The sequence below is a fragment of the Calonectris borealis genome, chromosome 23, assembly GCF_964195595.1.
Source record: "Calonectris borealis chromosome 23, bCalBor7.hap1.2, whole genome shotgun sequence".
Classification (NCBI taxonomy): domain Eukaryota; kingdom Metazoa; phylum Chordata; class Aves; order Procellariiformes; family Procellariidae; genus Calonectris; species Calonectris borealis.
In genome coordinates this window covers 2,790,147-2,813,027 of record NC_134334.1, presented here as the reverse complement: position 1 = coordinate 2,813,027, position 22,881 = coordinate 2,790,147, and the positions used below count along the sequence as shown (strand labels likewise).

At 38.9% G+C, this 22,881-nt stretch overlaps 2 protein-coding genes and 1 long non-coding RNA gene across 20 annotated transcripts in view; 2 read left to right on the top strand and 1 right to left on the bottom strand.

The window, feature by feature from the left end:
* LOC142092367 (E3 ubiquitin-protein ligase MIB2) overlaps positions 1–773 on the top strand; it is a 72,974-nt gene extending 72,201 nt beyond the window's left edge. For 4 of the 5 annotated variants that reach the window (XM_075172296.1, XM_075172293.1, XM_075172292.1 and 1 more), the window contains one exon: positions 584–773. In XM_075172296.1, coding sequence (XP_075028397.1) covers positions 584–758 — 175 coding nt within the window. In that variant the 3' untranslated portion in view covers positions 759–773. The remainder of the gene's footprint in view (positions 1–583) is intronic. The other variant, XR_012677035.1, reaches the window with a different exon arrangement.
* A 4,040-nt stretch (positions 774–4,813) lies between these two features.
* LOC142092368 (cyclin-dependent kinase 11B) lies at positions 4,814–22,272 on the bottom strand. Of its 14 annotated transcripts, none has more exons than XM_075172304.1 (20): positions 22,213–22,272; positions 21,481–21,609; positions 20,686–20,801; positions 20,021–20,148; positions 19,305–19,443; positions 18,606–18,736; positions 17,287–17,409; positions 16,010–16,105; positions 15,770–15,898; positions 15,261–15,326; positions 14,494–14,669; positions 13,652–13,742; positions 11,893–12,014; positions 11,452–11,557; positions 10,737–10,858; positions 9,634–9,741; positions 8,517–8,633; positions 8,084–8,232; positions 6,322–6,511; positions 4,814–5,272 (listed from the first exon to the last, which is right to left on the bottom strand). In XM_075172304.1, exons 2-20 carry the CDS (start codon positions 21,589–21,591, stop codon positions 5,180–5,182), a joined length of 2,313 nt encoding a protein of 770 aa, XP_075028405.1. In that variant the 5' UTR covers positions 21,592–21,609; positions 22,213–22,272; the 3' UTR covers positions 4,814–5,179. The 14 variants fall into 14 exon arrangements, with proteins under 14 accessions (XP_075028405.1, XP_075028409.1, XP_075028413.1 ...); XM_075172308.1 differs by having other exon boundaries at positions 20,024–20,148; XM_075172312.1 differs by having other exon boundaries at positions 14,494–14,663; positions 20,024–20,148.
* On the top strand, positions 5,229–8,090 carry LOC142092374 (uncharacterized). Its single transcript, XR_012677043.1, has 3 exons — positions 5,229–5,302; positions 6,080–6,190; positions 7,832–8,090. It is a non-coding gene; the product is annotated as an uncharacterized LOC142092374 (long non-coding RNA).
* Positions 22,273–22,881: the final 609 nt, after the last annotated feature.

Here is a 22,881-nt window from a genome sequence, read left to right as displayed (position 1 = left end):
TGTGGGAAGGGAGTGTGCAAATACTGTTCATAACGTCTGAAAGCAGAGCTATCAGAAATGAGCAAGCTGAGTTGAAAAAGGATAAAATCCAATTCACAGATATAGCACAGAGATAATTCTTACCACCAAGTCAAATTCCTTGGCCCATATTCTGCAGAATTAATAGTTTGTTAGCTCTTACTAATGTGCAAGCATATTTCTGGATGTATCTAAAACTGAGAGCGCTATGCGCAAGTCCATGGGTTAGTTTAGACTGAGGATCCAAATTCCCATCAACTTTCAGTAGGATTCAAGCTCCTAAATTACTCAGGAGTAATTAGTAATTACTCCTAAATTACTAATTAAATTAGTAATTAAATTACTAATTCAGGATAGTGCCCTGAAATATAGAGTAAAACTTAACCTTGTTTTGTTAAAGTCCCGTCTGGAGTTTGGGGAACAGGCGAATGCACAGGCAGGGCTGGCAGAGGCAGGCTGTACACTTACTCAAGCGGGACTTAATAGGAGAAAGAAGAACCACTAACACATATTGCATTGTACTGGACGTTTTGTAGTTTAATTTCTATTATTTTTCTTATGACAGCTGGTATAAAGATAAGGAGCTTCTGGAATACTCATATCCAGGTTACTTATCCTTAAATGAGGATCACATGAGCATCATTGCAAATGCAATTAATGAAGGAACTTACACTTGTATAGTAAAGAAAAAAGAAAGAATCTTGACTACTTATTCCTGGAGAATCAGACTGAAGCACTAACGAGGGCCCTGGAATGAGCACTTCAATTACTGCTAGTTCTGTTTCAAATTGAAAATGTTTCTTTGGCATTTTATATTTAATCTCCAGTAGTGCAACTGAACCTCTGAATCAGCTGCTTCCATACCTTGGGCAAAAGAGACTCTGGGACTTGATTACTGGAATGTAAAACTTTTCCAAATTAGTTTTAATGATAAAGAATTTATCAAGTATGTGCTGTACAGAGAATTAAAAATTTTTTTTTTAAAAAAGTAAAGTGTCAGATTTTGCAGTTAAACTATGTGGATCACTGCGGACTGCTGAAAAACAAGAGTATAACTCTTCATCAAACAAATGGATGAACAGATTGATGGCTCAGCTATGTTGCAATGGAGGCAGAGGTATTGTGGAAGGAAAATGACCAGTTATGCTCTGTAAGTGTTTTGCTGTTATCTTTTTAGATCCTGGTGCATAGCACTAGAAAACCTTACAAAAAAGCATAAGACTTAATACTACTTTTTTCTTTTACTTGTCAGAAGGAGGATGTAGGGTCACAACAAACCCTTTCCAATGATTCCACTCCACATTTCGACATGTTCAGTTCAAGTATCCACAGAACATCTTTTTCCCCCCCTAAGTGCTCTCCTGTGGTTTGTATTTATTACTCGTGTAATCTTACCCCAATAGACTATTTCCCTCCATCAGCAGCTCCTCACAACTTGTCCTTTAGGTGTCTGACCAATAAGCCTCTTGACTCCTTCAACAGAGATGCGGAACTTCCATCACTGTCCTCCCCCAGTCACCCAAGCGACGAGGTAAATATGCCACATTCAACCAGAAAATAGGATTAGTATTGGTAGACTCAAGTGTCTACAGCGGTGGGGCATTCATTTGCACAGTCAGGAATCCCTGACAGTCATTACATCTAGCAAGATCCTTATCCAGTGTTAAAGCAGCCTACGTTGCTCTTTGCTTAGGTTCATCCTTTTTCAGTTGTTCTTTTAACCTCTTGAAACAAGCTGCTTCCTACTTAAAAGCACCAACAAAACTGCAAAGCATCTCGTGCACTGCGCCATAGGTCAGCAGCCTAGGAAGACCTCTGTATTAGAGCAGAAAGGCTCTGTCAGCAAAATTCTCCTCTGTTCTAGGACAGCAAAAGTGCAAGGGAGAAGAAAGAAACTAGTAGTTACTGTTTGTCTGGCACAATTGCAATGACTGTAGTTTTACCGGCAGACATTTAGCACAAACTCTGCGCATCTTCGTTTAACAGACCAGAGCTGCACCATATGGATCTGAGCACCTCTTTTCAAGGCAGCTCTGTCTTCGGGATTTGGAGAAGGGAAACAAGAAGAATGAGCGGATCATCGTAGTCTTCAGTATCTATCCCAGGGGGATGTCAACACTTCAGCTGCAAGGAGGCTTAATCTCTGGGTAGAGCCGAAGTCCTTCATCTCACCTATCACTACAGCGTAACACTGTCTTTGAAACATACCATTGACGATTACCGAGTTTCACACAACTCCTCCGAATACCGTTTATTTACATTGCAGTAACCTACCGCTCTCTCTGTAGCGCTCTCCAACTGTCTGATGCTTCGGGCAGGCAGCGTCCACGCTGGAGTTTGGGGAATAGGTGAATGCGCAGGCAGAAGCGGTGGCAGAGGCAGGGCAAGCCCTGCCAGCTAAGGACCTGCTTTGCAGAGCTACCCTGGGGGAAGTCAGCCACCTCCAGAAACCGGGTGTTGACCTGAAGGCCAGTGGAAAAAGAATCCAGTGAAACAAGTTGCAAGCCTACGGCACCAGGCCGCTGCCCAGCTCTGCCAAGGACACGAACGCATGGCACAGCACTCCAGTATGCAGAGCTGCCCTGGCTGCAATTTCAAGGCTATCTGGTCACCCCACAGAATTGTCAAGAAACTCAGGAAACAAAACCTGTGATTTTCTGTAAAGAAGCCAAGAAAAAAGAAAAGAAGAAAAAAAAAAGAAGAAGAAGAAAAAAAAAAAAATTAAGCTCTCCCCGTCCCCCTGCGCAGGCACACTACACGATACAGCTTCCATGGGCTGAAATGCAGATTTGCTGGTATGGAAAACAATTCACAGATTTGGTGATATCCCCAAGGTAAGCAACAAAACTTACTTTCTCTTAGATTACAATTTGAATTCATAAAAGTAAAAATAAACCAACAACAAAGTAAGTACCTAAACTACAACAATCCTGTGATTCCACCACACACTCATGCATTGGAACTTCCATTTTGGTTTAAATTATCTATTTCTGCTAATTTTCCACACTGCCATCAGTTTAAAAAGACCTAATTTCAAGCTACTTGAATACTATGATACTGTTCCTTGTGAAAGAGACCTTAAATTTTTTTCCTCTCCTTACTTGCCTTTGCAAAATTTATGTATGATTAAAAGCAAACAACTCCCCGTCAGTGTCAAAACTCCAGATTTGTTAGCCCATGTTGGAAAGAATGTCTTCTAACTGTACGCGAAGCACCTGTCTGTAAAGTTAAATATCAATTATCTTAGCTGGTAAAGCGCAGTTAGCATTTCAGTATTGTTATGCCCTTTTACTTCTCACATATTGATTTTGCATTAATAAATAAGCTTAGGAGTCAGTTTTACCATCACAGTTAGCTGAGAGTACAGCATAGTATAAAACTTAAAAATGCATCTTCGCGTGGACAATTAAGCTCAGGATCATAAAAGGCAAGCACTCAATGCAAAAATAGACAATTGAGGCAAAATAAAAGCTGAGATGCAGTAACCAAACAATGTTGCACTACTCGGGGAGAGCTGGTATTTCCCTTCTACAAAATAACCTGGAGTTACACATCTCTTTCATAACCATATTAAGTTTCCATTGCAATCCAGTAGTAGGTTTTCTTAGTTTTAGTAAAACTATCCCAGCTTAGATGAATAATCCTTTTTTGTCAGGAACATGGATCTTCCAGTGATGGCCACACTGGCTGCAACAATGCCAAGGAAGCTAGGAAGGAAATAATGCACGGACTGCAAGATGCACAGCACAGCTTGAAATGCAAAATATGCAATCATGTTCTAATCCTTTAGAGCTTAGCACAGGCCATGGCAAAATGGCTGCCCTTTCCTGTACGCTGTGGGATGTAGCAAAAAAACCTGCCTTACAGCGGGTTATTGATCTCCACCTATGAGGAATCTTGCTAAAATCATGCGTATTTCAGTTACGAGACGAGTAATAGAACTGTTTCTCCTTCAGTATTAGGCAATCAGTCAGGCCTAGAGAAAATAGTTCTGCATTCCTCCACAGAAAAAAAAACCCTGTTTTCAAAATTTACCACAATGTTAGTACATCCCAATTCCAGTTCCAAGGCCTCCTACCCAGAAAAACTCTTAAAATGCACTGAAATTGATGGAATGTTTATAATTTAAGTTAATCCTTTTACTGGACTGGTGCCCAGTTCTGACTACATGAATACCCCAGTATTTTCCAATTCTTCCTGTTCCCAGAAAAGAATTATAGCATTATAAATTAGAGACTCAGAAGGCTGTGATATTCCAACATGATTCCTCTGGTCTTTCATCTTATGAGAAAGGACTGGAATATGGCATTACAATCATTAAAGCTAAGCTTTTTTTTTTTTTTAAATGGAAAAAAAAGCATATTTAAAAGAACTTTCTATAGAAAATAAAGTTTAAAGTCTCCATATTAAATCTTTTTTGATTTATAAAACAATAGAGTATTTCTTTTGCACCAGTGCCGCTGTAAATACATGTGTACCACACATCAGTGTTCAGCTCAGTAGTGCACCCAAAAATATTGTCCGTGAGTATCGAGCCCAACCCAGCCTAGCTCTCTCCAAGGCACGCAACACAAAGAAACCTCAGAACTGTTACGGTTTTTTGCCCTAACTATATTCAGACACATACAATTTACTTAAAATAAAAAAAAAAGTTGCTTGCCCAGGCTGACAATATGCTGTAATAGTGTCAGCACAGATCTGGGGGCAGCGTGGGGAATAAGTTTCCACTCTAGAAGACTTAATGCCACCAACATCCAAGTTTGTTGCATGTGAAGAAACAAAATCCTTCACACTGTTAAACAATTAAAAATGTATTTTAATTCTACAAATTTACAAGGAAAACAACAAAACAAAACAAACCCAAGAAAAAAAAAATAAAAATAAAACAGAAACTGTTCCAGGATTGTACTTCAAGTTTTCCTTTGTCAAATTTTGTAATGATCCTTGGCTTTTCAGGTTAATTCCAGTCCTCTCATGGAATGCAGCAGTTACGCTCCACACCCAGCCAAGAGCCTTTGAATCTGTGATGACATTTGACTTTTTCCCTGTGAAACACATCTAGTCTCCCTGATGTGAAGAACAGAACTGGGGCACTCAGAAATCCACTCACATGAACGGTTTTCTTTTCTTTTCTTTTTTTTTCCCCCCTTTCATGTTGAGTTTAAAACTTGAGGCTGAAACCAGGTCCTGCAGCAGATGCTCCTTGATTTGTGGTGGTCAGATGAAAACCTGTGTCTTTCAGATCATCATCACCCTGTGAAAACCAATCACAATTCATTTATCAGTAAGTGTCTGTGCAGATGTATTTACCTCTCCAACACAAAAATCTAAACAACAACAACAAAAAATAAATCAAAGTATCCTTAGGACATGAGAAACAAATGTTTGATTTAGTGGCATCATAGCTGAGGTCAATGCAGTGTTATTTATGATCTTTTAACATTGCTATTTCAAAAGTTGTCTTTTCTAAAAGCATCTCAAGTGTATTCCTAGTTTGTTTACCTACTTGTGACTGCACATATAAAAGATAAAAAAAAATTTGTGAACACACTGTATAAATAAGTGTAAACTACATTTATTCAGCATCTGATGAAACACACTCTGCATACCCTCCATATCAATTTTTATACCCTGAAAAATCAAGGCTGAACAAACTTTTAGGCTACTTCATCTGTTAAATGGGGCACAATAACTGTGCAGTGCCATTTCATCTGTGCTGAGACATGGAAACAATAATAATAAGTTGATGTGATTAAGGCACCTGAGACTGTAACATGCCATACTTACAAGGGCATCTTTTTCAGCTTTTTTCAAAACGGGCAGCACAATCCCCACAGATAGAAAGAACACCAGCCTTGCCTTTTTGGAATTCTTCTCCAAATATTGGAAAAAGGAGACTCTTTCTATCCACAAGATATGCATAACTTACCAGGCTTTGGATTTTTTTTCAAAAAAAAAAATTGCAGCTTTGAAAGCTTAGTTGAAAGTGTAAAACAATGTACACTTTCAAAAGAAAAATTGTTCTGCACTGTGATAAAACCCGGCATAATTTCTTTCTCAGATTATGTACTGAAATTATGATTCTGTGACTACAACAGTAATTGGACCTGCCCTTTGAGAAGGAACAGAGGGAAATCTGGACTTCCATAGTGTCTTTTCCATGCAAGTACAGGTGAGTCTCAGGATCCCAAGCCCCAGAAGGCTAACAAAAGGCAGTCCACAAGAACTTTTCCAAAATCAGGATTTGGACGTGTCCGAGGACATCGGAAGTCCGTGTCAGGTGCCTCGATCTGCTATGCTTACCAACTGACTGTATCCAAGGCCTCCCTCGGGCGGTCGTGGGCTAGTGCCACGTTTTACCCTTTGTTGTTCACTTTTTGCTGGCCAGGTGGGAAACATGGAGGGGTCAATAGGAAGGGGAGTCTCTCGGAAATACTCATGCTTCAAACCGTCTTCAGCAGTAATTCTTCTGGCTGGGTAGTATGTCAAAAAGCTGAGAAGAATTTAGGAAGACAATGAAATAGGGAAGAAGAGAGACAGAGGGGCAGAAAGAAGAAAAATTTTAGTCCAAAAATTATAAATTCTTCAGAAACGCATTTAGAATTTTCTGATTTTTAACAAAGAATTCTATTAATGGGTATGATTGCTGACATATTGGCGATCTAACATAGCTAGCTGATTTTAAAAGCATGCTTCCTACATGAACTTATAATTAATGGAACGGCAGCTGGAACTACAGATCAAAGTAGCTTTTCTGGGGATCTGTTTGCAGGGGTATAAATCCTTAAGACACCTCAGAACCTGTGGGTAGTCAGATTAGCTCAAAAGGGATCCAGGGTGGTTCAGTTAAAATACTTCACAATGCTGCTTTGCTTTTTAGAGAAGACAGCTGAGATTATATTGATACACCACAGAATATTGTAATATAGTGTGACTTAATGTACAGCTTGTAGTTGATTATTTTAAACCTTTCACAATACAGAAACATGTTTTACCGTACTGCTCATCCTACCAAACAGTATTTGGCCCTATGTAATCACTTCTATATCCAAGATTTGTACATGTAATCAGTTCCACTGACTTATGTACACTTACTCCTGTGTTTCTCTGCAAGTTCCAGACCCACATGAATACTGTATTTTGTCATTCTTACCCAAAATAATGAAGACATAGCCCTGTCATAACCAAATCAATTAAGAAGTAGATGACACTGATGTCATATCCATCTTTATTAAGACAAGTTGTGCTTGGACCTTCTGAAAGGTTATCTAACTTCCAATATATTATTCACAACTCACTAAAAAACCTGGAGCAGCATAATTCTTAAAAATTGGAAAGACTGAAAATCCCCCTTTTTAAAAAAAAAAAATTAATTTAATTTTTTTTAAATAGAGACAAGTTCTAAGTAAGATCTGAAACGCAATCATTTCCACTACTTCATGTCATGAAATTTAAAGGGAATACTAGGGAGGGAGGGGAACAAAAATCTCTCAAGCCATTGTCAACCTTTTAAAGGAAAATGAATTGGAATGCAATCAGAATGCACCAGTAGAGTCAGTTAAAAGGACTGCCAGAACATCAGATGTGACAGAACTCATGAACTTTGAAAATCTAGAAAAAAAACAAGATTGCTGTTTTCCTAGTTTTTTAGTATGATCTCTAGAGTGTACTGCTTTTTTTCCGTTTTTTCAATCGTAATATAATTGTTTTAACAAGATCCATCAGCAGACTGCATGACAGCTGACTCACCACATAATTAAACATGACATGAATGAGCTAAAACTACTACTAAAACATTTTTCTATTCTTCTAGGATATAGGTGTGCAAGAATAATCTTGGACTGAGGTTTAACAGCAGGTGTTAAAAGCATGGTACGCTGAATAAAGCTGTTGTGAGAGAGTGAGGAATAGCATTGCAAGGAATGTCACAGACGAACTTCAAAGGCATCAAGCATGTTTTGACAAGGCTAAATTGAAATACTATGCTTCATTACAAGTAATTTTCCACCACTATCATAGCATGTGAACACATTTTCCCAAGGATACCCTAGAAGCTAGCACTTACTTGTTCATCAGATCAAACCCCTGATCAGAGAGGAGTGCTCCAAATCTCTTGCGTAGATTGTTATAGGGATATTCTGTGAATGTCATCTTCTTTACTGCTGGCAGCTCATTGTAACCAGGCCAGATTTTTTCGCTTGGAGTACCCAGATCCTGTAAATTAAAATACCTCCTTAATAAACTCATTCCAGAGTGCAACCCTTCTGCTTATTCATTATGTAGCTATAGGAGTTGGTAAGTATCCAGAGAAAACAGACAAAACACAAATCACAATCATCTTAGCCTCCTATAAGCATTGTAAAACAAGAATCGGAGTAATGAGCCTTTTATTAAGGCTGAATCTCTGTCAAAGAGCATCAAGCACTTTTAATTTCTTACTCTAATGTATCTGCCTCTAAAACCAGTCAGTTAGAATCCAAAGTTGTTAAAAATGTTACCTTAAAAACTTTGTTAATCTGGTCAATTTCTGACTTCCCTGGGAACAGCGGTTTCTGCGTTAACAGCTCTCCAAATATACACCCTACCGACCACATGTCGATCGCCGTTGAATATTCCTGAAAAGAAGGAATATATTGTACCTTATAAAATCAGTAAGATGCTTTCACTGAGTTGTTTGGAGTTTTTTTGTTGTTGTTGTTTTGGTTTGGGGTTTTATTTGTTTGTTTGGGGGGGGGGTGTTGGGGTTTTTTGTTTGGTTTTTTTTTTTTTTAAAGATTCTACCACTCTGAACAGAACACATACAATCATTCCAATACCCAAGGCACGGGTCTCAACTGTACTCATTTAAGTTAAAATTACTGTGAATTATAAGATGAGTAATACCCATATACACAAATACTTCAGGATGAAACGTGGAAGTCTCCACAATGCTGCCTTTCTTTCTCACTCATAAACAGAGCATCACAACTAGCGAAGCGTTCTAACTTGCACTCTCCTTCTCTTAGCCCTTATTTTGCTGCAAAAGCAATCTCAGGTTATGGGCACAAAACCTGGTCTCCATGGTACCCCTCTTCTCTTAAATGTAGCCGTTTCTCCTATTACAAAAACATCTTTGAAAGATAGCATAGGGCTTCTTTCCCTTTTGCACCCATTTTTTTGGTAGTAGTGCAGTATATTTTTCTGGCATGGTTCTTGTCACTGAAGCCCTACAGAACCCTACTGATTTCAATTATGAAACAGGTAATCAGCAGGGAACATTGCCAGAATCTTGTTCTGCTCTCAGGTGTCACAAATTTTAGACTAAGTTAAAAAAAAAAAAATCCAGCTGCCTAAGATGACAGTGACAGTTTGCACCAATCCACGAGAAGTCCAGCAGCACTGCCACATCAGCATTCTAAAGGAGAAAAACTCCATCTGTCACCCACCCACCTTTTGTCTGTGGAAGACGGAACCTTTTTAGCTATGTTAATTAGGAAAAATAATACTGAAGATTCAGAATTTCCACCTCTAAATCAATATAAAGAATCAAGCATACTCATACTTTGTTCATAAATTATAAAATAAAGTTAGTCTGAAGAGTCATTCCTCTAGCAGCCAGAGGAAGGAGAAACATACCTTGGCTCCAAGCAACAACTCTGGAGCCCTGTACCAAAGCGTCACAACCACTGGCGTGTAAGGCTTCAGTGGAGATCCATATTCTCGGGCTAGTCCAAAATCTCCAACCTAAATGAAAATTGGTAATCAGCAATATTTCCAAATTGACCATACCGTTTACTAACAGTGCCAGTACGTGTTGGCCATGTTGGCTATTGCATGGCTTCCAGCCTTCAAAAACAGCCACACAGAATACACTGTTTCTTACGGGCTTTCCTTGTCTTTTTCCACTGAAGGGAAAAAACATTTTTCCCTTCCTGAGGCCGGTAAGAGTTCCTGTTATTGATCACCTTGACAGAAAGCTGATATGGCAGGGGGAAAAACAAAACGAAACAACAGATGCTGACTTCAGCTTTGCAAGCAAGAAAAAAATTCCAAGTCCAGTTTTCCTGAGAAACGGAAAGGCTTAACGAGAGTAACAGCTGTAAGATGTAAATAATGGCAATATACAATTGGCATCTAAAATTTAGAAGTAAAAATTGAAATGTTATGTCCTAATTTTATTAGTACTGCTTTTCTCTTGGGTTTTTTAAGAAGTCAGTGAAAGGATAGACAGATTTTTAAAGTGTGCAACTTTTTTTAAAAGACTTTTTCTTTGTAAAGAGAATCTCCATCTCCACCAGTAACTGTACAGTTCAGCACTACTACAGAGATTTATATTCTTTATTAAGCCTCACAATCTCTCAAGTTGAAAGAGCAACCCCAGTTCAAACACTATGATGCTGATACAGAAAAAGTAAATGACACTGTCAGGCATATAGTATGCTGCATCACCAGGAAAAGAACACTGTTCAGACTTCTAATCATACTATAACGAATCCAGTATCCACTAGAGCATGCTTGTTAGTCACATCCTAGCATAAATCTTACAATTGTGGCAAGGCAGTCTCTTCACTTTAATAGTAAAGTTCACTCTGTGGCAACTGTACGTTTTACAATCCACACCTCATACCTCTTAAAGACTAAAGCAAAACATTCTACCCAGCTCTTGACACAGCTATAATGCAGTGTAATTCTGCAATACAAGCTTTTTCGTAAGTGTGTATATTTCATGTAATTCTTACTTTCAAAATGCCTGAATGACTGAGCAACAGGTTAGAAGTTTTCAGGTCTCGGTGAAGTATCCAGTTGTCGTGAAGATGCTTGACTCCTCGCAGTAACTGAATCATCAAGGTTTTCACTTCACCTGAAATGAAGCCAAATACATTTAAGAGAAGAAATTTATTCTTTAATTTTTTTTGTTGGGAGAACAGGGAAGGGGGCAGGGGGAAGAAAGGGATGTCAAGTTGAAACCACAGTATAGACTGCACCATAAAAATACGTCACAGAACAAGAGCTGCCAATAAAGCAAAATTAATTTGGATAGCTGGAATGCATCCAAATAATGCTTGGAAATTAACGCCTCTCAAAAACATAGGAAGTGGCCAAAATTAAAACCCAGTGTTCTTTTCCAGTTTAGCACAGGGGAAACTCGACAATTTCACATCTGAACCTCCACTTCAACTTAAGAATGCAAACTGGATTCATCAGCCAAATATCACTATGAATATCAGCACTCCCAGCCCACGATCCTATCTTAACTTGTATCAGTAAAATCAGACCAAACAGAGAAAAAGCAATGACGTCTCTGTTCCAAAGAACACTCATAGGACATTCCAAGGCAATACACGTCACCGTACAAAGCTAGTTCTCTGATGTCAGTACAGCCCAAAGACACTGAGGTTTGTGTTGGCCAGTTTTCCAGTTTTGAGAATTATAGGAGACTATGGCAAACAGTACCTGGTAGAAATGGTTGCTTCATTGTTTCCATCAGACTCTTGAGATCGTGTTCTACGTAGTTCATTACAATATAGATTTTATCCATATTACTACCTACAACAATTTCCTAAAACACAGAAACAAATGATGAAAACAAGCACACAGTATTTAAAAAGCATGCAAAAATGAATTTTAGAAATTTACTGGCAAGAGGATAAATGGAGCCTGCTATTGGTAAAATCCATAGAAAACTATTTTTCTATGAAAAAAAAAACCAGCTCATTTTTGCAAAAGATCAGATTATGTAGAGACAAGTAATGTCTGTATAGTTTTATGGGTAGTATATACCTGTTTACAGAAAGCTCTGCTATGAATGCTAACATTTTTATAAGGCGTTTTAAAAGCGAAGAAGCAATATTTCAAGAACAAAAATACTTTTGAAATAGAAGATTGTGGCCTTACTCTGACAGTGACAATATTTAGATGTTGTGCTTTCAGAATAGTATTTATTTCTCTCAGAGAAGTAATGGGAAAGCCTTCCTTTTCCTTTTCCATTTTCAGTCGCTTCAGAGCCACAATTTCATCTGCAAAGAAAACAGAATTACTAACTGTAGATTTCCCATCACATAGCTAATAAAATACACCTTAAGAGGTTCCCCCAGTGTTCTATCACTAATTTAATTTATATGAATGAAAACCATTACTCAAGACATTCTGTTGAACCAAGAAGCAGAGTCAGTCTCACATCAGCAAAGTAAAAACAAAAACCCCACCATCAACAACAAAAGATTGCCAAGGTTAAAGAATAAAATCCAAACCAACAATCCAAAAGCTGCATCATGGATTTTAGTATATTCCAATATAACTTACCTGGAAAGAAACTAAAGAAAAAGTGTATTTAAATCTGAACTTCTCACCATAGTTAGGAAGATAAGACAGCAGACATTTATGTTTACCTCTGTTTAAAGACACAACTTGAAACCCAGGTGCTACTCAAAACATTACTGAAGTGAATTATTTAAATACATCTGGGTTTTGCATGATATTGTGGAGAATAAGGGTTATGACAGTCTCAGAGTGGGCCTCAAGACAGAGAAGGAAAAGAAAAATGAGCTCATGGTAGTTGTCCAGTAAACAAATGAACTCAGAGAAACCACGATGCCAGCTGTATACTCCACTCCCCAAAGGAAACCAAATGGTCTTATTATTCTAAAATAAACAGAGGAACGAAGGCAACCAGAATTTAAACCCATCACCAAAATCACAGCTTGTCAGCTAGAACCTGAGAATAACCCTAATTTCTGTCTAGGTCTGCTTCGGAACATAGTTCTTTTCACAAGCTCTCTTCACCATCTGCCAACTCTATTTAAACTGCAGATATTTAATTTACTATGCTACAGTTCCCCTTGAAAATGACCAGCTTGCTAGAAAGTAATGTATCACTAGTGATGGCAACGCTACAGGGAAACCGAGGTCAGAGCCAAAAGAACAGAACGTACCTTGCTGTGCATTATCTTTTTCCAGGAAAAAAAGAAGTGCTGCACTAATATCACTATTTATGTTAAACTATCAAAGCAAATATTTCTTTCACTTGAGAAATAACCATGGAAGAGGAACATATAAATGACTCGATGGTTGGCTCTTACACCATTCCTAGGAAATGCAGTAATTTCTTCAAGACGCTTGCCATTACAAACCAGATAAGCAAAAAGATTGAGTTTTAAAAATATAAATCCACTTGTATACACAAGAATTGGTTTTTTTGAGAGGGAGCTTAAAAAGAGTGAAATTTTTTTCTACAACAAAACACTGCAGTATATACTCGCTGCACACCAACCGCTGCGTTACGAGTTCTCCAATCAGTAGCTGTGCTCACAGTGACGCCTGGTGGAACACTTATCCAAGTCTGAAAACTTCCAACCTGGTAACTACAGCAGATCTCAAGCCAGAAATAACTGCCTTTCGAGCCAGAAACTGAAATCGTGTGAATTGTTCTACACCATCATGGCTAATACAGAGATCACTTCTGAACTGAAAGAGCTGCAAGTCAAGCCCTTATGTCAAAGTCCACATCCTATTAAAAAGTATAGATTATTCTTGATAAAGAAGAAAGCATTTTAGACAGAATTTGTTCGTCAGTGAAAAATGCAGAACCATAATTTGCATACAACTGCAGCCCTAAATACCACGAAGATAATAACTGGAGACCACTTATACTAACCAGTCTTCTTGTCTTTTGCTCTGTACACTACACCGTATGTTCCTTCTTCAATCCTGTTCAAACACTGAAATTCCTCCACACTACGACATCCCTGAAAAAAAAGACAGATGGACAACACTTACTCCTCCAGCACCTGGGGGAAGGTTTGCTTGGTTTTTTTAAGAAGACATAAGGTAAACTTCAGCAACGTCACAGGAATAGTTACAATTTACCAAGAGAATTCAACAATATGGCTATGCCATGTGAGAAAGGTATCTTTGGGGTTTATTTCTAGTTGGATCTCTAAAGGAATCCTGGACAGAGTCTGTGTTTTAGTAGCTTAACTAAATTATTTCATTAACTCTTCACTCATTCACTTTTGTACAAGAATAAACTGAAATTTCTGCCACAAGGCAAAAGAGGCAACTCAGCGCCTTAGACTGACACCTTTCACATAGTTCAATTAATAAAAATATGCTTTCTCTTTGTATTTCTACACTTTGCTGTTGGCTACAAAAAGAATAACCACCCATCAGTTTCTGTTCACATTAACAGAACTCTTGTCTCACAAATATCTATTTTCAGATAGCAATACCGAGATATCAGAGTATCAAATGTATTATTACATTCCTATCTACATCTAAAAGAGTAATCTCATTTTTGCTCCATGCACATTTTTTCCTTGTCAAAAAAAGACAGCAGTATTTCATACAGAAATGTGTATTTTGTGATGTTGAGTCAGCAAGGCATATTCTGCCCATAAACTATCTCATGCGCAAAAATGTGTTTATGATGTTAACAAAGCAGCTAGGGAAATCCATTTCCCTATAATATTCTCAAGCAGCCTTTAAGTGATCCTCTACCTGAAGCGCGGGAAGATACTTAGGAAGCTCTTGTTTCAGTTCAATGGGGGAGGAAGCTGGTGAGTCAGGAATATAGTCTCCTTCTGTCATTGCATTGGAATGAGGGGTACCCTCCCCTACTTCCTCCTCTTCTACTTCACTTCCTGCTGAATCTCGGTCAAACCTCGACTCTGTAACTTTAAAAGTCAGAATCAGTCGTGGAAAGAGGGAGCCGTTTGGAACAATTAAGTTCAGCTTTAGACAAATAAGGGTAGCGAAACATTGATCACTACACATGAGATAAGTCTGCAACTTACGCAACTTAAGTTACTGCACAGTAAAGATCAATCAGAAGCCTAATTTCTCCTCTTTGCAGAGATGATGCTTTCAAGAACAAGTCACATACATACAACTTCCAGCATTAAATACAGCATGTCACAAAAATAAATCTTTACACTAACAGAGTGAGAGAGGAAACTGACCCAGTATATCTCATTCTGTTTGCAAAGCTTTTTTGATGACAGGACAAGACAAGAGACCCAAAATGAAAAAGAAGGAAACATTAGCTCATTAGGATTTGATTTCCTGTAAACATAGACCTTGGAACAGATTTCAAGGAATTTCTGATTCTGACATGAGAATGGCCCCAAAAAGCCAAATATACAATGCTCTAGAATGATGGCAAAACTGCAACAAGAAATACATTTTGAATATTTGTAGAAATAGATTTATTTGGCTGCAAAAATTCAGCCAAACACTTCTTTAAATATTCAGTATTTGCATTGTACCAACTGGGATGTGGTTTCCATTCTCCCGTTCCTCCTCTTCACTCATTTCTTCCTCGCTCACCTCTTCTGCAAAACAGAATCAAGTGCAACTGAATGAATTCAACACTTCTGTAGCTCCTTGTAAGGCAGATCACTATTGAAATGCTTTTCTAATTTGCCAGGCCTTCTTCTTGTATTTTACCACCCCCCAAATAAGTGCAGAACTGTTCTCTACGGAATATTTGTTATGTTACAAAATTACTCGAACTGTTAGCCTTACACCATTTAGGAAGACAAAAATGGCTTTCAGTTTTCTAATCTGGCTTCTTAGACGAATAATTGGTATTACCTCTATATAAAAGACAGAATATGACTTGTACTTGTTTTTTTTCTTTTTAGTTATCTTGACCTGTGAGGTCTCAGCCTATCCTAGACTAAGAGAAAAGGAAAATGTTCAAATAAAACAATACAGAATGAGAAACAAAGAAAATCATAACACAGCATTCTAGGACTTGCTTTATGTTACTCACCAGCTGACTGCTCAGACACTTCCTCAGAATTGCTTCCCGTCTCCTCCTCCTCCTCCTCTTCCTCTCCCTCTTCCTCAGAACCCTCACTGCTAGACTCTTCTTCCTCTTCTTCCGAGCCTGATCCAGATTCTGTTCAGGAATAATCAAACACATAACTAAGTAGGCACACACTTCAACAACAGTGTTTCCTCAACAGACGACTGTACAATTAATTATATCTACGAGATTGCATTTTATCACCTGATGAAGACTCTGCCGAGCTGGTTTTTCTCTCACTGTCACTGATGTCTTGCAAGTCTGAAAGAGGATCTCTCTCTTCTGGTTTCTCTTCTTTTACTGTTGAGACCATAAAAATTAAAAACAGGGTGCTGACTGAATGTCACTTCTGCTTCTAAGACTCTGAATACCCAGATAACTGCTTTACTTTCTTTGGCCATTAAATTGGTGCTGAACATTCTGTATTGGAAATACAGAACGCTAAAAAAAAAAATTCACACTCTGCTCAAAAGACAAACAGCTTTTCTGAATTGCAGTGGTGCAGGATCAACAGCCAAAAGTCTGGAATAGTGACTGTTTGTTTTTTAAACACGATATATGCCTAAGCCGCTCTAAGTGTAATTAAAAAAAAGAAAGTAACATGGTAACAAGTATCACCACAACACAATCTCACTACTGTGCGTACATACAGCGCTTGCTATCAGCGTTTACTATTCTAATGCAGTCCCTCCAGACACCATGAAATAGCACGTGCAAATAACTGTTGATCGATTATACAGTAGCTTCAAAGGACTTACTGCCTGCCTCCACCTGGAATTTCAGCTGATTCCATTCTGCAATCAGCTTACTTGAAATAGTTACACTTATTTTTAGAGCTACACACATTACAAAGCAGACACAGAGCTTTTCTTCTTTAACCAAAGACACTTTTATGTCAATTTGCAAGTTCTCTACTCACAGTTAGGACTTTCTAGGCACAGAAAGGACCATTTTCTGGCTTAGAAAACAAATTTCACCATCTAACCAGAATACTGCCTTAAGCATTTATTTTCTTCTACAAGATGACAGTATCAGTGATGCTTAAACTACATTGATCCCTGTAAAGTAACTTTTTAAGGTAGCTTAGTTCCTAACAACAAATCCAACTGGAGCTAGGGTAAACAATCCCTTTTTAATCTGCAAAGGAATTAAACGACAAAATTTTAAAAATTCAGTCAGCTGCTTCTTTCACCATTGAATGAAGTAACTCTGAAACTTTTAAAATTACTACTCCTACTACTAAAAAAGAAAGATTCATTCAATTTGTCACTCGCACAATTACCTGCAAAACCAGCATTGCTTTAGAAAACAGTACATATGTACATATTCATGAATATTCCAGGGTTATACCACCATGACTGAAGTGGACAATACTTTCAATACAGTACCAGGGATATATGTTTACTACTAAAAATTAAACACTACCCCAGAACAGCTCCTCCTAGCCCCCAGGAAAGACATTATAAAGTGGCAAATGCTACCTGGTTTCCTGCTATCTCCTTGCTCAAGCTTGTCTCTTTGCTGTCGTAATGGGCTGCGACTCCAGGGTCTCATTTTTACTTTGTCTCCATATTCTTCCCTCACTGTTCTATGGTGTGCAGAAACTAGTGAAAACAAAACCGGAAGAAATTGTTACATCTCCCTGCCCTAATTAGAATACTTCTGTCTGCCACAACCACCTGCTTTGCATACTTTTCATTTTTCCTTACAAACTAGAGGGTAACGGGGAGGAGTGGAAGTGGAACCTAACTATATCTGGGAGAATAAAGGACTATGATTTACCTCATGCACAATAAAATACGGGTTTGTACTACTTAGAGAAAGGTACTGCCATACTTAGGAAACAGAAGTAAGATGCCTTACAGACAGTAAATGCCCTGAAACTAAGGCATTAATGCCAGAGAGAGAAGTGGACAGACCAGGAAGTCACATAAAAGAATAAAAACAGCTAGGGGTTAGAAGGAGCTGACAGAACATTTAGAGCAATAAAAATAACTAAAATTAACGGCTAGGTAGATTGAACAATCTCAGTGTAAATACCAAGCACAAAAAGGAGCTGTTCGGTATGAGCTGAACTAGAAAGAATGGCAATAAATACGGCGGCTTCTGCTACTCTTGAGCAATCTTTGTCACTTGATCACAGCAATGGGCTCTCATTTTTTCCTCTGAAAGCTGGGACAAACAGAGATCCTTTAACCAAAAATGATCTGAACTTAGATTGCAAGTATCTGATATGCTATGCACAGTGAGGGTTCACGTGTCGTTAATTTAAATTGCTCAGTTACCAGATCTTCCCCACTTGACTCCCATTACAGCCTTTTTCATGGTTGAAGTACTTACATGATCTCTCTCCCTCCCTTTGCAATTTATTTCCCTAAATCCTTAACACACTTAATTTTGAGACTTCAACCTCTATCAAGTTGGGTTAGACTCAGCCAAAGAGTTCAGAAGTGACCAGGATCATGACAGATACACACACACACACGCACACACACAAAGACAATGTCAATTACATAAATTTTGTTTCTATAGGAAACCAGAGTAACAGAGAAAGGCAAAGAAAGACTTACTGACTAACCAATATGCCATGATATTTAAGGCATATGACATCGTTTTATTTCCCTATGTAGAACTTAATAGATTTCCCCCCTCCCCGCCAGGTAGAAGCCTCCCTTCACCCCCCTTTTTCTTGTTTTTAAATTCTGGCATTGACCTAAGTAAAAAATGCTTTCTATACCTCCATTCCACCATTGTGTCAGAAGATAGTAAGCCCAAACAACATTTATACAGAGATTTATACCTTCTCTTCTAGCTTCCCGTTCCTTACGTCTTTCTTCAGCTCGCCTTTCTCGTTCTTTTTGCTCCCTTTGTTCTTTTTGCTGCTCTCTGATTTTTCTCTCTCGTTCTCGCTCAAGTTGCTCCAGACGATCTCTAGAAAAGAATTTTTTTTTTTACGTTACCGTTCACTACAAATTCAGCGTATGAAGTAAAGGAAAACTGTTTTTCTGCAACAAACGACAGGGCCATTCAATTTCATTAGCAACAATACCACTGATTGCATATCAGTCAAAACCAGACATAGCTTTTCAGCTGATCCTTTAAAAACAGAGTTTCAAAGAAAAAGACCATGCGCTCTCAAACACATGAGCTTCTGCACCCTTATCAGGATTTAAACAGAAATTAACCAAGTTCAGTTAATAAATCCCCTGATACTATGCAAAACTGGTTTGTGCTTTTTTTTCATTATAGTAAAACACTGGCAACGAATTCACCTAGAAATACCTGTTGCAATGAAGTCACTTACAAAGGTAATTAAAGTCAAGAACACATTTTCATTAGACAACACATTCACAGGAACGTGGCACTGGCATCAGACCTTACAAGTTTTTGATCTGATTTTTTTTGTCAATGAAACAATGAAAGGTTAGACATAGATTTAGAGGAGGAAGCTGTTCGTCTCTTTGTTCGTTTGTCACAGGGGAGGGAGGGATGGATGTACCTCTCCCTCCTGGAATGCTCCCTTGCCATTTCTCTCCGTTTCTGTCTTTCCCATTCACGACGGGCTTTATCCTGCTCTTCTCTATGTCTCTTCCTACGCTCATGTTCCCGTTCTTTCTCTTTCACTCTGGCATGTTTCCCTAAACAAATAAAAATGAATTTTGGAGTGTTACTATTCAAAATATTTAGCGCTCCTATTTTTAAAAAGCAAAACTAGAAAGGATGAAACTTATGGTATCCTATTTTTATGTTCTCTATATTTTCTCGATGGAAAAATCCTGATCTGAACGGGTGTTGGAAAATTAAAAGATCTTGCACAAACGCTTGCATTAAAAACAGAAAAAGGCTGTTAATAACAGGAATACAACATGAATCTTTCTAGAAAGGATATTTTTTCCTTTACAGTTAGGTACAAAGATCATAGCTCAGCCCACTCACTCAGTGAAGCCAGAAAGAAGCTTAACAGTCTTCAAAGAGTAAAAGTAGACTCTATGTCCTTGTCACAAAGTGATTACTGTCCTCTCAAACACATATATACCCCTGTCATTCTCATAAGGGCATTAAACATAAAGAAATAATACAAGTTTAAATTCCTTTGTCTTATCCACCTGACATATTTTCTTTAGTTTGTAGCTATTCTTATTTACTTTCTACATAGTGCCTGTTTGGCTTCACCTTGGGAAGCTACCAGAAACGTTATCCAAATGTAGTACTAACAACCTTCTGCTGAATGACTACGATGTCTACGTTTCTCTTTCCTCTTCTCATCTTTTCTATGGTGGGTTTTTTCTTTCCGTGACATTTGCTGTGGTGGTTTTATAGCCAAGGAATCATCTTCTTCTCCTCTAAAATACAAGACAAATTAATAAACTCAGGAAGGTTACAGGTACTGTCAAACAAACCGTGCGTTATTTCCTTTTTTCTCCATTTTGAAAAGAATGCATTTTTTCCTATTTTATTTATATTAAAGTTCATTTCCATAATACCCCTGAACCAAGGCATTAACAGTACCTTACAGACAATCAGCCACATGGATGACAAGTAAAGCTATTATTATATGCGCACTTTTAATACACAAGCAAACAGAGGATGAATTAAGCACTGAAGAGAACTCAGCAGGCCTGCTTTAACTGCATCACGAGCGAAATATTTTATTACTAGGTAGTGTCCAAAATTAGACCACAATAGTATCTTGAGCCTTAATCAGTACTTCAAAATGATACCCTGGCATGTTCTGCGAACAGGAGGCAAGATGGCACGTTTGCACGCTAAAGAAGTTAAACTTTTCCCCTTCAGATATTTTTAAACCCTCTTCTCAGTACTTCTAAAGGTTAATTTCAGTACCTGTTCCTGAGGTAAGAAGGTTATTCTCTTGTTCTTACCTGTCTTCCATAGAGTCTTCCCTCCTGTAAGGTGAATTTCTGATTGTTATTTCCATGCGATGATCTCTCAACTCCCCCTCTTCAAGAGAATCCCGCTTTGAATCCCTATCATCTGACTGTGATAGAAACGCAAGAAAGGGGGAAAAAAAAAAGCCATTAATTTTTATGTCACAAAATGAAAAAATTTAAATAGTACTCAACTCTTCCATTCCTGACTCAAAAGCCATCCTCAACTGGTCACACCAGTAAAGTGTACTAACTTATGAAGCAGAGATTTCATAGTTGAAAGCAGCCAAATACAGTTTGATAGCAATTATAGCTGAATTTCTGTAAATTCAATGTAATTAGACAAAATTAAACAACGATTAAGGAGGATTGCATTAACTATTGTGCGTTTTTTTTCCAAAAGAATGTTATTTTGTACATAATTGTACAAAACCAAATAGTAACATAAAAGTTATTCATGAACAATTATTTAAAACCATTCTTCTATAAAATCTTTGAAAGGTTTTTACTCGAACTGCCACTTCCAGTTAATCATATCAATTTCTTTACCTTTTCTAACCAAAAACTATGAACCAAAGCACAGTATACAACAAGGCCAATGAGATCTTAGCAAAGCATTGGTTTTTTGTCAAACTTTGGAATTAGAGATCACACACGAAGCATGCATAAGAGCACAGAGGAATTCCGCTGACAGGGCAAGAAGCCTTGTTCTCATCAGAAAATGAGGATACAGGCACTGAAGCTCCTCAGGTTTCATTAGAAATGTTTGTGTACCAAAGGGTAGCTTACATTTTTCATACGTTTTATCTCTGCCTTCTCTTCTTGCTCCTTCCTTCGTTTTTTTTCCTGAAGAATTTCATCTAAAGTTTTCACCTTCCAAGAATCCTTTTCATCACCCATTTGAGTTAAAAAAAAACTCTGAAAAAGAACACGACGTTAATGAAACCTACACAAACTACAGTCCAACACAGCTATGTCTATTTTACACTGACTTTTTATACGCAAACACTTAACATATCATCTTCAAATAAAGTCAAGGCGGACTTGACTCATGCTGAACCAGAAAAGTCCGTTTTAGACCTAGAAGCACACGCAGTCTTTGCTACCTGTTCGAGTAAAACGAAAGCACCGTCTACAACCGGGCTCCGGTGTTTCACCGCTGAGGCAGATGCAGCGGCGGCTGCACCCACCGGCCGATCACGGCCTCCTACCCCGCCGCCGCTCGCTCCCACCGGACAGACCCAACTCAGCCTCGTCCCCGAGCCCAGCGCAGGTCCGGAGCCTGCCCGGACCCAGCGGCCGCGGGGGGATAAGGAAGCCTCGCGGCCCGCACCCGGCGCGGCGCTCGACGCCCGTTCTCGCCTCAGAGAGCGGTTTCAGCCCGGGCCCCACCTCCGCCCGGGCTGGCGGCTCGGCCCCGCTCCCACTCAACCCCGCGCCGCGGCCGGGACGACACCGCTGCGGCGCACAGACCGGCCGGGCTCCCGCCCGCCGCCCCCCGCGGGAGCCGGGCCCACTCACCGCCGCCGCTACCGGAGACTGGGACGAGCAGCGCGAGACAAACGCGCCACTTCCGCCCGCCGGAGCAGGCCGATGACGCACCCGCACGCTGCGTGGCGCAGGCGCCCGGGCAGAGGGGGGACGCCATGATGGGACGAGCGGGGCGCCCGCACCCAGAGCGCGGGAGCTCGCAGGCCGAGGGCACCCGTGGGCCGGGCTGGAAAGTAACAAAAATCGCTAGGTAATTGTCAAATCGTCTGTTTCCTATAACCCATCAGCCTTACCGCTGGCAGGAAGATAATAAATGAACTGCCCAGCTCTGCCTATTCAACAATAAGTAAAAAAACAGCAAACAAAAAGGAGACATGAGCACCGCATGTGTCATTCTTTAGGACCATCCTTATAATTACATACAAAAAGTTAAATTTTATTATTATTATTGTGAATAAAGCAGGATTCTAACAATCATTTAAACAAGTCACTTCGATAATGGCAACAGAACTAAAACACTACGAAGGAGAATTTACATTAATTCAGTGTGAGAAGGGCAATTCCTAAAAAGGAAAATTAGTTGAGACTACGCAGATAGAACTTAACACACTTCTCATTAAAGTGGTGACATTACTCAACCGTGACTAGAGGTTACACGCAATACATGATAGGAAAGATCATTACGCACAGCTAATTTAT